At 43.5% G+C, this 15,471-nt stretch overlaps 1 protein-coding gene across 1 annotated transcript in view; it reads right to left on the bottom strand.

Moving 5' to 3' along the window:
* Positions 1 to 15,471, bottom strand: part of DNER (delta/notch like EGF repeat containing) — a 315,989-nt gene that overhangs the window by 51,312 nt on the left and 249,206 nt on the right. The window contains exon 8 of the mRNA XM_059167803.1: positions 11,830 to 12,054. Within this exon, the coding sequence (XP_059023786.1) occupies positions 11,830 to 12,054 (225 nt within the window). The remainder of the gene's footprint in view (positions 1 to 11,829; positions 12,055 to 15,471) is intronic.

Here is a 15,471-nt window from a genome sequence, read left to right as displayed (position 1 = left end):
GCTTTTGCTTCCCCTGCCTCAGAAGACATAGTTATAAAGAAATTGCTATGGCCGATGTCAAAGAAGTTACTGCTTATGTTCTTCTCTAGGATTTTTATGGTTTCCCGTCTCACACTAAGGTCTTTAATTCACTTTGAATTTATCTTTGCATGTGGTGTAAGAAAGTGGTCCAGTTTCATTCTTTTCCATGTTTTCCCAGCACCATTTGGTAAAGAGACTGTCTTTTTCCCATTGCAAATTCTTTTATTACAATATGAAATCACCTCTCACCTGTCCAAATGGCTAAAATCAACAACACAAGAAACAACAGGTGTTGGTGAGGATGTGGAGAAAGGAGAACTCGCTCACACTGTTAATAGGAAGGCAAACTGAAGCAGCCACTCTGGAAAAGAGTTTGCAGGCTCCTCAAAAAGTTAAAAATAGAACTACTGTACAATCCAGCCATTGCTGGATTGTATTTACCCGAAAAATGCAAAGATACGAACTCTAAGAGATACATGTATCCTGATGTTGAGAACAGCATTACCTAAAATAGTCAAACTATGGAACCCAAGTGTCCATCAACTGATGATTGGATAAAGAAGATGTGGTGTATGTGTGTGTGTATTTATATAAATATATATAAATACATATATATATATATATATATATATAATGGAATATTACTCAGCCATTAAAAAGAGTGATATCTTGCCATTTCCAACAACATAGATGGAGTTAGAGAGTTATGCTAAATGAAATAAGTCAGTCAGAGAAAGACGAATGCCATATGATTTCACTCATATGTGGGATTTAAGAAACAGGAAAAAAAAAAGTAAAGGGAAAAAAGAGAAAGGCAAACTGAGAAACAGACTCTTAACTATAAAGAACAAACTGATGGTTACCAGTGGGGAGGTGGGGGGAGGGATGGGTTAAATACGTGGTCGGGATTAAGGAGCTCACTTGCTGTAATGAGATCAGGTGATGTAGGGAAGTTGAATCACTCTGCTGTACACCTGAAACTAATATTACACTGTGTGTTAACTAACTGGAATTTAAATGAAAACCTTAAAAAGAATATGTAATGACTACACGGTTCTGTATATTATCCCTTGTAGTTTCTCACATTAAAAATTCAAAATGAGAAACAGACACACATAAAATAGTTATTATGGAGGGAAAAAAAGAACTTTGTGGAGAAAAGGAACCACCAGAACTGTACCTTGAGGCAACTGGATTATGAATTTCTCAACGCAAATGATCTAGAATCAGAACTCAATTATTTGAGTCCATCCTGAGTTCTGTCCCTATTGCCTCTACTAAGTGATCATTAAGGATGCTTAAAAATAGGGCACTTATTCACATAAGAGGTTATAAAGCAGTGAAAAATCAAAAGGGCAGATCCTAGTAGAATATGAATACAAATAATCAAAAGTAGAAAATAGAATTTCCTTGACATAAAGCAAAGACCAGGCTCCGTCTATACAGACTTGTGAAGAAATTCCAAAGTAAGGAAAGCAACAGTCTCCCAGATATTCCTTATCCCTTGGGTAGGCAAGTTTTGTGGGACCCCGTCTTTCACTCAAACCATCATAACAGCACACTGTTTCTATTTTTCAACTCTCCTCCTCAAAGCTATTCTTATAAATATATTAAACTCATTCACATTCCTCACATATGTAGGTTTAAGATATAATAGATTACAAAGGGAAAAAAAAAAAACAGTCACAAAGTCTCTCTATAGCTCTTCACATTGAGAAAAGGAATCTGCGGACTTGGCCAATTTTATGCTCCTGCCAGTGAGACATTAGCAAACAACAGAAGAAACCATAAAGAATATTTGTGCATTGGGCCTGTCCACCCTGGCTGATTTTGGAACCCAGCTGCCCTGTGAAGAAGACCCGACTGGTCTGCTGGATGGCGAACACCATGCTGGCCAGAGGCCGCTGTCATTCCAGCCAAGTGCCAGACACATGCTGAGGTCCTGCAGGACTGGCCAAGCCCCAGCTGACGAACCGGCTGACCACAAAGGATAAGTGAGCACCGAACAGCATGTGGGTGGAGAAGAGACACCCCAGCTAGCCCTGCCCAAATTATCAACCACAGATCCATAAATAATGATAGATTGTATTAAGCTACCAAATTTTGAAACAGTTTGTTACACAGCAGTAACTAACGAATACGGGGGTTTACATTGCCTCACTTAAAAGAATAAAACCACAGGCATAAACTTTTAGCAAACTATTAGCAAAGGCATTTTTAGGGGGTAAAAGATGAAGGGAAGTTGTCCCCAAATCAGACCACCCAACAATATATATTCCTGAGTCCACACTGACTTTCAGTCCGGCTTATCCCATCTAAAAGACATACTTTTACTAATGAATTAAGCCTTGGACATTCACTCTCATCTGTATCATCAGAAACCATCTAGTATTGAAAAAAATGAAACATTAGCCTGATAACTATCAACATATCATTAAGCTTTCTGTCCAAACGGCTAATGATCTCTCCAGCCAAATCCTCTAATGCCAAATGGGGTTTTAAATGGAGCACTGTGGCATTGCATAAGGAAGCACCTGGCGAGACTGGAGAGGACACGCTGCTCCACAAAATCAGTAAGGACTTTTGAGCTGACAATGTGCTGGAATTTTTAAAAAAAAAGAGGTCATGTATCACTGCTGCAGGCACACCCAGGGGCTCAGAATCATCATTAAAACTGAGGCAATTTTATAAAAGCACTCAGCATATGCAGCAACTTTCATCCTGTGCCCTTAAATGGAAAATTAATGACGATGATAGAAAACCAGCAAACAGACACAGGGCATTGTCTGCAGGTTTTTAGACAAATCCAAATCAATAAAGAATTTTAAAGCACAGTGAAGACTAAAAGGCCAGGAAAGAAAGAAAAAAAAAAAAGTAGAACATGCAGACAAGTCTCCTCTTGGATTGTCTATTTGGGACTCGGGATGCAGCCGGCTATCGGTCACCCTATAACTCGGACCATCCCCTACAACAGCACACTGTCATAGAGGCTCCAACCCTGGGGCTCCGGAGCCCAGCTACGCCTCCACTATGGACACTGACAACAGAACAGTGCCCCTGAGCCACTCCCATAGGAAGAAGTGACACTGGAAGCTAGGACATCCAAGCTCTCTCCAGGCAAAGAACGAAAAAACAAAAGCCAACTGTGAAGAGGAAAGAACATTTCAGGGACATTCTCAGAGTCAAGTGAAAAGAAACAGCATCGAAGGTGTCGGGTCATACAATAGTCAACACCGGAGACTTGCAGATTCCAGTGCTAAGAAAAAAAGGTCGTATTGCTTCTGGGCACTGGGGCTCCCAGAAGTGAGAATCACCACCCCACAAGGGAGACTACCTCAGTGGAAGGGTGACAAATCTGTCATGTGGCCACATCTGTATCTCTCATTTGAACCACAGGACAGCAGTTTCTCTAAAGAGGTACAAGCAGCAGCCATCAGGTGAGATGAAGCCCTAAGTTCCAGGCCCAGGTAGCCCCCAGCAACCATTTCGAAGGAGCTGAATCCCTTTGCAAGTCAGAACTGTGCTTCTCTGGGCTGGGAAGGAAGGAACTATTGGTCATGTCTAGCCACTCGCTAGACCACAACCAAGGCTGCTTTTCAAGCCTCATTTCAGGAGCTGTGCTGAGACAAGAGGAGTCTAGAAGCTTCTCCCGTGATTGGCTCAAACGTAAGTGAGAGCCCAGGTTGATGCGTAACTTGGGGGAAGGGGCACAAGTAGGCTTCTGCTGAGAGTCTGCCTATGGGTCAAGGGCTTCAGTTCTAGACAAACCCAGCCCAATTTGGGGCTCTGTCACCCCCGCCTCCTGCTGTTTATACCCTCACTGCCTCAGTTTCTCCATCCTTGAGTTAGGAAAATAGGAGTACTACAGCCTGGGGTTAAGGAAGAGAGAATTTTGTCAGGTGACTGGCACAGAGTCTGGATGTTGGCAGTTGTCATAGACGCGAGCTACTGAGGCAAAGCTGCCTGGACAAAGAGAGTTACCCAGATCAATATGGCTGAAGCGATATCCCAATGAACCCCAACTTCATGTGTCCTTCTGAGGTAGCTATTAAGACAACTACTGCTTGGGAAATCTGAAATCTGGTCAGTCCTTTACTCATCACTAGTGAGTCAGTCACAGTTTCCCCCTATTTCCTGTTTACTCTGAGCTAACAGAGGCTCTGGGTTCCAAACACCCAGGGTTTGATCCTGGCTTCATCCTCTACTAGCTCTGTAGTCTTGGGCCCAGAAAGGGCAACAATCATGGTCACGACTTAAGGACTGTGAGGATCCGAGTAGCCATTTCACTTAAAGAGCTCTGCCCTGCACCGGGCACTTAAATATTTAATCACGGAAGCCACTGAGAGCCCACACAGCAAGCAATCACTTAGTCCTGCAAGAAGGTGCACCTGTACTCACTATGGCCATGAAGATGGATCCCTCCTCTACTCCAGCTCTAGCCTTGAACCTCACGTGAAAAGAATCCAGGCACAGATTTAATCATTCCTCGCCAATCTTCCCCAGCGAAAGGCATAGCTGACATTTGCACAACTGCTTCGTTGTTTTATAGATTTCAAAATACAAGACAGTATGCATCACTTCATTTGAGCTTAATGGTTTATCCCCATTTCATAGAAGAGGAAATTAAGGCAGCCAGAGACCAACTATGCAGCTGCTCAGTGACAAAGCTGAGACCTGAACTGGGCTCGGCTCAGTTCTCGGCCAGGCCCCTTTCCATCACAGCTGGGAAACGAGGCAAGAATGCTGACTCTCAGTTCTCAATTCCAGCTGCCCAGACTTTCAGCAAGCAAGAAAACATTAGCGATCAGATCGTAATTAACTCCCAACCACCAAACAAAGTAAGAGTCAATGTCTTAGTTATACAAGAGTTTCAAATACGTCCCCATCTGATCTTCATGGCCATAAACTTCATGAGAAGTTCCCGCAATCTTGGGCTGGCAAAGTGTCTCCGACAGAGCCGTTCCCGGATATGCACGGTTTAGCGCCCCAAGTTATTATCAGCTGCCATTCCCGGTTTGCAGATAAGGTGCAGGTAAGGTGATGTCCATGTTTTCCGCTGTCCTCACAGACTATTCTAAAACCTATAGTCAGTAGGTAAACCCCATTCCTTTTCAACAGGAGCTCTCAACTACTTGAATTTTAGTGGAGTAGTGGGAGAAGAAGGAACAGAAATCCTCCGGAATTAAAGGCTGTCTCATCAACACTTGCATACGTACAGATTAGCCATTTAAAGCGAGGTTAAAAAGCAGCCTTGTGAATAGATTTTGAATGTCAAGAATCTCATAAACATTCCATATGCTCCAACGGCAATGCCCTTCACTCATTTCTGGCATCCTTTCTCCCCTTCTAGTAACCCCGCAGGTCACTAGCCTAAAGAAGGCAATATCACTAATTCTCCCCGAATGCCCCCCAAATGAGAATAAAAACGAAATGGAGAAAAGTATGGCCGTGCCAGCAGCTGTCGACACCACAGGGGCCGACTTCACAGTGTCTCCTGGCGTGGTGGGGGGTTGGGAGAGCTTAAGGCTGCTTCTGCACATCCTCCTGTTTCTGAGTTTCCCGAGTTAAAGCTGGAGACAGACCTTGAGCTCCAGTCCGACCTTCGTTCCCTGCATTCAGCTGACAACTCTGACGATTCCACCTGTCGATTAGATTTTAGGTCCGACCTTTCATTCCCACTGCCACAAGTCCAAGCCCTCACTTCCACCTGCCTGAGCTTCCTGACTGCTCTGCTGTCTTACCATCTCTTCTTGACGGTAAATCTACCGGTAAAATCTAATTCTACCAGAATGTGTTTTCTTCCCCATTCTTCCTCGAATCACTCATTCTCCCTAGAAATCTCCCAATCCTATCAGAACCATCGTTCTAAAACACGGATCAGTTCCCAGACAATGCAAAAGGTCTCCAAGTCTTCATTTTCCCAACTCAGCATCTAGAGTCTGCCCAGTGTGCCCCAGCGAGCCTTTCAGCCTTACCACCCATTACCGCACCCAGGGCATCTTATTTGGCAGCCAAATGCATCTCCTGTTCTCTGAATCTCCCCTCTCCTCCCCCTCCCACCCACCCAGGACTTTTGTTCCATAGCATCCTCCCACTATGTTTAAATCCAGAGCATTTCCCTGTCCAACTCGTTGGAAATCCTGATTGGGCTGTTAACACAAAACTTCAATTGATTGAAATTTCAGTATTTTGAGCATTTCAATCAGTTAAGTCCAGTCAATGCAACAAGAGGGAACCCATCATGGGAACCAGGGGGTGTCTCAATACAAGGGGGTTAGATGCTACTTGCAGGATTTGAACTCCAGCTGGATGATCTGGGGAGGACTCACTCTAGAGTGGGGTCAGAAAGCAGAAGCAGCTCTATGCTCGAGTATCTCAATATATCTGATCTATAGCAAAGGCAAGCTAGCTCAAGGCTAAAGCTGTGGTTGGTGAAGAAGCAGCTAGCCCTCCACTTATTTGTGAGAGAAAGAGAAGTGTGGTATTACGTGGACTGCATGGTGATCTTGGTTTTGTCTGTACTTACAATTATGAAATGGTCTTCTTTGTCTCACTTTATCATGGCCTCGGAATGACCATGTCTGGTGTCAGTTTCTGTGAGATTACTTATGTCCCTGTGTCCAATAGGAGACACAATGGCCCAGCCAGGAGCATGAGGCCAGCTTCTAACACCTTCAAGGCCTATATATAATTATCCAACAAGCTCTCATATAGAGTTCTTACTATCATCATGATGTCCAGAGAGATTTAAATTTCTTTCTTAGGTAAATACAGATTAAGAAGAATTATTACAGCTGTTCGCTAGGTAGACAAGGCTCTATTTGGGGCCCCCATGGGGAGGACAGATATCATGTTTTGAAATGTAACAAAAGAAGGACATGGTAGCAGTGCTGGGATGTAAGGAAAGGAGACAATATATTGCAGGCAATCTACAATTCTTAGGAATGATATGTAGATCAGGAACCCCTTAGAGCTTGTGAAACACAAGAACTGTCTCCCTCTTAGTGAACCTAGTGAAGAAAGTTTTCTGGTTCATAAAAGATGAAAGCTGTCCACTGTACTTATCCAAGAATCTAAATGCAATTAAGCATTCGTTAGCAAGACATAAATGTCTTCATATCTTGTAGGTGTGCTTTTTTCTTTATGGTTGTTGAATTGTTATTAAAATCCTAAGCAGTAAGTCTTACCTTAGACTGTGTTTCCAGAAGACTATCAGAATGCCAATATTGCCAAGTCTGAGTTTGAAGGAAGCAATGCCAGCTGCCCTTCAGGCCTCAGAGACCATAGGTGCAGCTCACGCAGAAGGCATATGTAAAAAATACCTGAAATTACTACAGTTTCCTTTAAAAAAAAAAACTTATTTGGAAAAAGTCTTAAACTTCCTTAACTTAAGGCACATTCTATAAAAGCATGGTTAATTCAATTCAACAAACAAGGTCAGAGTAATGACTCAGTTGCATTAGGCCAGGGCCAAGATCAGTGAACTCGGGCAAACCACCTCCAGCCAGGGATTCCTTCCAGTGTTGGTCATCATCCAAACGGCATCTGCAGATGCCACCATTGTACTGAGGGCGCGTGAAACACCATAGCTCCCACCTGCCAGCATGTCCGCCCTACCCCCAGCAAGCTCCTCGCACTGTGACACCCACCCCCCTACAATGCTTACTTACGAGGGTCCATGTTCTCCATTTCTCTAGTCTTGGGGAGATTTCAACTTGCCATGTTGGGGGGAGTATTTATAGCCTATCACTTAACACTGTCACTGAAAGATAATATTTCAGTGATTACTCAGTGCTCACATTTTATTATTTAATTTTAAAATCCCATCAGAAATCCCTAGCCTGATAAGCTAAAAATGAGGTTTGAAAATAAAGCACCTGGCAAATCTGATTTGCAGTGATCCAAATGGCATTTTGTCAGACGGGAACTAATTACCAACCTGACATGATTTCAATCTGCTGTCATTTTATGAAATAGGATCTGTTTGCTCTCCGTAGAGATGATCAGCCTTGCTGCTCTGCAGCTAGACACCCAATTTCACCGACTCTCGTGAGATTCTTCTATTATGCAAACTGGTGGGAAAGCAATTACGTACTCCAAAAGATTAAGACTAAAAATTTCATGTTCAGAGCATTGTCATTTCACCTCTTAAAATGTAAATTCTTCCCAGATGTTAAGATGCCTTTTTTATTTCACACAATGTCACTTAATGATCTGAGGACGCAACCCCTCAGAAAGCAATTTGTCTCCCAAGTTCAAAGACAGAACTCTGACAAGAACTCCAAGGCTCTGCCCCAGGGAGAGACCACCCTTAAGAGATGAAGGACTGATGGAAGGGAATCCATGCCTCTCCAGGCTTTTCAAGGCTAATTAGTGGCTGGATTGTTGGAACACAACCTGCATCCTTACCGATGGGACCGGGGTCATGTCATGTCTTGTGAGAAAGCTCCAAGAAGAGGACAGGAGTTCTGCTGGGACTGATGCCCAGAATAAACATGAAAGGATGCATGTTGTAATTTCATGCCCCCGCTAAGATACATTGTATTGATTACAATGGAAAGTCATTAAGTCTGCTTTTCTATCCATTAATAAGTTGTTATTGTTCACATATAAGCACACGATTACTCTGCATGTAACCATATCCTGTAGAAATCCAGATCTTAAGAGTATATAAGCACTGTATTAATTCAATAAAGCATCTACTGATCATCAGTCAGTAGTCCCCTCATCATTTCGGCTCCAATCACCAGGTTCCTCACCTCCCAAAGGGGACACTGGACATTTGACTATTACCAAGCCAAATGCTCCAGCTGGCCAGGAAGGAAGTTTGAGTAGAGACCAGCAGGAGGTGAAAGTGCTATTTAAACAAGAGATACTTTACCCTTCTTCACCTTATGAAGAAATGCTTGGGGGATGCCTGGGTGGCTAAGTCGGTTAAGCATCTGCCTTCAGCTCAGGTTATGATCCCAGGGTCCTGGGATGGAGCCCCACGTTGGGCTCCCTGCTGGGCAAGTGAGTCTTCTTCTCCCTCTCCCTCTTCCCCCAAACCCCCTGCTCAGGCCTGATCTCTCTCAAATATATAAATAAAATCTTTAAATAAATAAATAAATAAATGCTGGAATGTCCATTGACAGAAAGAAAGGGCAATACCTCTCATGACTCCACGCCAGGAAACGTGCCACATTTAACACTCTCACACAGCAGACCACGGTCAGCAACTTGTCCCAGTCTAGGCTGTGACACCAACTGTCACTGAATGGACAAGAATCTAAGATGTTCTTCATAAAAATACAAAAATGTCCAGAGAAGTCCTGTTAAGTTTCCTATGGGGACAGTCAGCGGGAGGGGATCTCCCAGGTCAGTTCTCACCTCCCAGTGTGGAAAGAGAAAGAATAGGAAATATACTTTCTATGCAGGACCCAGGTAAGCCTGCCCGTACCTGTCGATAAACTCAGTGTTAAACAACATTTTCATAATTGTCAGCCACACAAAGTAACATTTATCTTTAAATAACTACATTCCACTTAAAGGTTTAAAAGTTAAAAAATAAATAATAAACAAAGAAAGAAAGAAACTTTTAAGAGTAGGCCAACTAAATAGAAAGAAAAAGTTAGTATGATCGAGAAAGGAAGTCTGAGGAGAAAAGGAGGAGAAAAGAGGGCTCCCTTCTGGTCTTGACATACCTGATTTCTCTTTGGGTGGGGCTTCCCGGACAGAAGCAACACTCTCCGGGGTCTGGTGTTGAAGGAGGGAGGAAGTTCCCGACAGAACGATTTTGCTTCCGATGGGTGGGGGGGTGGGGGTAGACACCACGCGTGAGACTACATGGAGCGTAGGGAGCAGCGCCCTAGGGAGCCCCGATGTGAGTGAGACCGTGTCCTCCCCAGCACCACTGCAGCTTGCTTCACGTGCAAATACAGCGGTTTTCATGCCCCACATTCCCAACAGGCAAGGGGGCCGCCCCGCACTGCCCCCTCCTCAGTAGGACCAGCTCCATTGCACACGTGGGGCCCAGCACACGGAAGAACACGGGGCTTCCGGTGAGGAAGCCATTCCCATTTCCACCATGGCTCTGACAGGAGAGGACAGAGGGAGTCAGGGGGAGGTGAGGGAAAGTATCTCAGGGCAGATGGAGAGGTGGAGAAACTTCTTCACCTCAAGGTCTAATGGGAAACCCCAAAATGCTACTGTGAGCCTTAATTCCATGTGTTAACTCGGCGAAGCCACGGCACCCAAACATGTTGTCAAACGCTGGTCTAGATGTTGCTGGGAAGGTACTTTTTAGATGAGATAAGTTTTTAAAGCAGTAGGCTTTGAGTAAAGTGATTACCCTCCAAAACATGGGCGGGCCTCATCCAATCCGGTGAAGGCCTAAGAGCAAAGAGTGAGGTTTCTGAAGAAGGAATTCAGGCTCAAAACTGTAACACGGAAACCCTGCCTGAGTTTCCAGCCTGATGTCTGGCACTACAGATTGAGAACTTGCCCGTTCTCACAGTTATGTGAGCCAATTCCTTAAAATCAATCCCTTCCAATATTTCTCTCTTTTTCTCTTCATATATATTTTGGCGAGGGGGTGGGGGGAATTTTTATTTATTTATTTGAGAAAGAACAAGAGTGTGGGCCGGAGGAGGGACAGAAGGAGAGGGACAAGCAGACTCTGTACTGAGCCACAGACCTTCACATGGGGCTTGATCTCACAACCCTGAGATCATGACCTGAGCTGAAGTCAAGAGTCAGATGCTTAACTGGCTGAGCCACCTAGGCTCCCCTCCATGAAAAGGTTTTTCAATACCCCTCAATGCTTAGTTGGATTTCCTACTAATTCCTTCACTGATTCATGAGTATGAGATGTGCCCCTTTAAAGTTCTGGGCAGTGGAACCATGGCACCTGGGTCAGCCTCTGCACTCAGCCCCCTCTGAGTGTATGGCCACAGGCACATGACTAAAGCAAGTATGACACAGTTCATAAATGTGGCTCAGTGAGATGTAGCTTGCAGGGAGGGACCACAGATGTGAAGCACCCAGCTCAAAACCTAGACAGATTCGTGCTCACTAAATGGTGGTTTGGAGCTATTATGGTTACACAAAGGTTACTAGTAAAATACACTTCCTCCTACCCCCAGTGGGGAGAAAGACAATTAATATAATGCTTTAAAGACCAAGCAAGTGATATCAAGGGTGACTGCTGGAATTCAGCACAGGGAAAGTGTATGGGGCCCAGAAGGAGAAGTCTGCAGGTGAAAATGGAGTAACAGGGGACCAGGCATCAGGTGGAAGGCACTGCACCAGCAGACCTGAGGCTTCAGCAAAACCAGGGAACTGGCCTCCACGTGGGTGGGTCAGACACACGTGTGAGGAACCGCGCTTCCTCAGAGTAAGAATGCTAATAAATGAGAAAATTCTAAATAGATTGCGTCTTGCTTTTTATGCCCATTAAAAAAGAAAAACATATTCCATTAACCTAAGAACATGGTATTAAAAGATATGCAATCCAGTAAAAGCTGGGGAATGACCTCTAGTAAATCTTTAAAAAATAATTAAGCTGTTCAGAGATCAAGCCTATTTTTAATTTTCTTATTTTGCTTACTTGTCTTTTCATATTTTGTCATGACTGTGACCTGCTCATGGAGAGGGGACATCGTGTTTTTAAAACCCTGCCAAGAGTAAGTCTAAAGAGAAAGTGAGTTGGGGACGTGTCTATGGACAAGTGAACACATCCGGGGAGCCAACGTCTACCCAGACGCACTAGAGAAGGTAAAAGTCTAAGACTGGAGAGAGCAAGGATTCGCATTCCATGATGGTACCGACCTGGGTCACAAAGGCATTTATAGCTGGTGCCCACGCTGTGGCAGGTGCCGTGCGCGCAGGGGCTGAGCGCACAGAAGTCCACGAGCTGGGCACACGCTGGCCCCGTGAAGCCCGCGCTGCAGCTGCAGCTGAAATGCAGGCCGTCCGCATGGCAGGTCCCATTGTTCTGGCACGGGGACGAGACGCACGGGTCCACCTTTTCCTCGCAGGCCGCGCCGAAGTATCCTGCCAGAAAACGCAGACAGGGGAATGGGTAAAAAATAAATGAAACTGTGTTCACACATCATATCTGATAAGCTGGGTGCAGGTGGCACCTGCGTGGCTCAGACCTTAAGCCTCTGTCTTCGGCTTATGTCATGACCCTGGAGTCCCAGGATCCAGCCCCACATTGGTCTCTCTGCTCAGCGGGGAGTTTGCTTCTCACTCTCCCTCTGTGTTCTTCCTCGTTCTCTCAAATAAATAAAATCTTTAAAAACTAAATAAACAATCTGGGTCCATTCCTAAATTTCCCCATGGTGAAGTGATTAACTCATTTAACAGTTTCCAGATACCGACAACCCAACCGTAGGGGGAAGGCAGGTCTTCTTAGCTTTGGGAATGGGGGGTTAAAGTATTAAGCCCTGGGCTTCCAATTTGTTCAAATGTAAGATATATGACCACTCAGATGTTCAGACACCCAGGGACGTGAATATATTTACAGGTGTACATGGGCATACGTATGTGTGAATAATTAGTCTAGAAAGATGCCCCAAAAAATTAATGGTGATTACCTTCAGGAAGGTGGGACTGGGGTCAGTGGAGGACTCTGTCCTCTTATTTCATACACTTTTCTGGGGGAAAGGGATTCCTTACCTTTGCTTCAAAAAGATGTAATCCTGAATTTTAAAAAATAAACCCATATAAAATAGTAATCAATGAAAAGATATCTCTCTCATATCCCTTCCACCCCATTCTTCTCTTTTGAAGAGTCACTGTTAGCAGTTTCTTGAATATATACTTTTTTTAAAAGATTTTATTTATTTGACAGACAGAGATCACAAGTAGGCAGAGAGGCAGGCAGAGAGAGAGGGAAGCAGGCTCCCTGCCAAGCAGAGAGCCCGATACAGGGCTTGATTCCAGGACCCGGGGACCATGACCTGAACCGAAAGCAGAGGCTTTAACCCACTGAGCCACCCAGGCACCCCTTGAATATATACTTTTTAAATTTGGTTACTGTAATAGATAAACTCTGGTGGCCATATAACAGAATACTACACAGCAGTAAAAAGGATCTATGGTCTCACTTGTGCTACAATGTGGATGCATCCCAAAAAATTATTTTAGCTGAAAGAAAACAATTAAAACACAACACATATTGTGTGATTCCACTTCTAAGAAATGTCCAGAAAAAGCAAATCTGTAGATAAAGAAAATAGACTGGTGCTTGTCTGGGACCAGGTATGACCTTGAATGGCCATCAGCTGTCTTTGAGGTTGGTGTAAATGGTCTAATATCGCATTGTGGTGATACATTTACTAAAATGCACTGAGTTATGTACCTAAAATAAATGAAATTTGTATCTAAATTTTACCTCAGGAAAGCATTAAATTCTTTAAAAATATTAAATGTGCTAATTGTAGAGCCTATTTCTTTTTGTTTCCTGTATATGTGTTTCAGTATTCCTCAATTTAAAAAAGTGTACATATGTATGTGTGGGTCTGTAGGTTTGTGTATCCATGCAGGGATTTCAAATGCTTTAGTAAAACCTATTCACAGTATAGCAGCAGCTTGAAAATTAAATGAAGATGGTTCAAATTTTAGAAACAAAGTTAAATAATTTTACTAATAGTTTTTATTCCAATATTCTCTTCAACTTTTCTTGTCTATATTTTTCTAAAAGATTTTATTTATTTGTTCGTTTGAGAGAGAGAAAGCACAAGTGGTGGTGGGGGGTGCAGAGAGAGAAGGAGAAGCAGACTCCCCACTGAGAAGGGAGCCTGATATGGGGCTCGATCCCAGGACACCAGGATCATGACCTGAGTGAAAGCAGACACTTAACTGACTGCGCCACCCAGACATCCCCTCCTTGTCTACATTTAAGTTTGTATTTACCCATATTCACACAGAACTCCTGGCAATACTGGCAATATCTGTTGTTGCTGCTAAGGACCTAGTGAATACATAAAACAAACAAAAATAGCTCCCAGACTTAATTATCTGAAGCATCCCTCATAAATTGGCATAATCAACTTGGTGTTTTTCTGTCCAAAAATAGAAAACCTTTTCAAAATCCAATGCTTTTCAACATTTTAAAAAGTTTCCCGGTAGTTTTTAAATTTTAGAAACTGTACTAAAAATATCCCACATTGGCTTTAATAACACTTGAATTCTCCAAAGAGTCCCTTCACAGCCTGGAATGGAATCTAATTCCATCTTTCATGAGATGCGTTCCATTTTACTCTGAATGAAAAGGAGATGTTAAGTACTTATTACCATGGGACAAACAATGACCAAGGCGAGCCCCGACCTCTCTAATCTGCTGCCTCATCCAGAAAAGAGCTCAAATTATTTTCTTTACAATGTTGTTGTGGGTTCTAAAAAGATATGTAGCAAAATTCCTGAAAGAGCACCTGATCCAATGCTGAGTAAATGAATTAAATAAGAATGGTAAGACTAAGAGCCAGAGTGGACATCTCCTAGGGGCTGGCGTGCACCAGATGATTTTAACCCTTTCCATGCATTATTTCTCTGAACCCCACTATAACTGTATGATAAAAGAACCCTTAGTGCCTCTACTGAACAGATGGGACAGTGGCGACACAGAAACATATGTAAAGTAGCTTGTTGGAGTCTATGTAGCTAGTGGATGGCACAGTGGGGGTACTAAGCCCAAGCTCTTGCTACTCTGCAGTATGACACAGAAAGAAATCAGTGATGGGCCATCTAAGGAGTTAAGGTGTATAAACACAACTGGGACTCATGTTTCTATCCTGTTTGTATCTGAATGGAAAAAGAAATAGAAGACTCATCCATCAAGTCAAAATTGAAAAAAAAATTACAAATTTTAGAAAGGCAATCACTCTAGATTCATGTTGGTAGACTCCATTATAAATATTCACATAATCTGCATAGGATATTCCAAGCAGAGCAAAAGATGAGTAAATATGCAAGGAGAAGTGAAGGGTCATGACTGGGGAGAGCCCACATTTCAGTAAGGTCTCGGGGAGGGTGAGAAGTGAACATAAATGAGGTCCCCGGTCAGAGGTCCGATCGCCAACAGTCTTGCACACCTCCATAAGCAGTCTGCATTTCCTTCTGAAGCTCCTAGACATCACCTATTCTTGTTTTTTTGATATCCCTAATTGCAAGCAGTGTGGAGAGTGAATCAGTGACAATCAAGACTGGAAGCAGGAAACCAGGTGTTCACTAGTGTAATTGGGGTGAGAGGTTAGGAGGAACAATTTGTAGCGCTAGGGATGAAGAATGTGAGACAGTAAATGATTTCACAAGCAACACTGTCAGTTCAAGGACCAATTAGATGGTGCAAGAATGAAAGAGAGGGGAAAGCCTAGGGACACAAGGTTGCAGAAGCCTTAAACTCCAACGACAGCAGGAGTCAGGCTGGCAGCACTGACGACAGAAGCGGGCCAGCAGTAAGACAGC

Source organism: Mustela lutreola, chromosome 3 (assembly GCF_030435805.1).
Source record: "Mustela lutreola isolate mMusLut2 chromosome 3, mMusLut2.pri, whole genome shotgun sequence".
NCBI classification, from domain to species: Eukaryota; Metazoa; Chordata; class Mammalia; order Carnivora; family Mustelidae; genus Mustela; species Mustela lutreola.
Note: the sequence above shows the minus strand (reverse complement) of the source record. Positions and strands in the feature narration are given on the sequence as shown.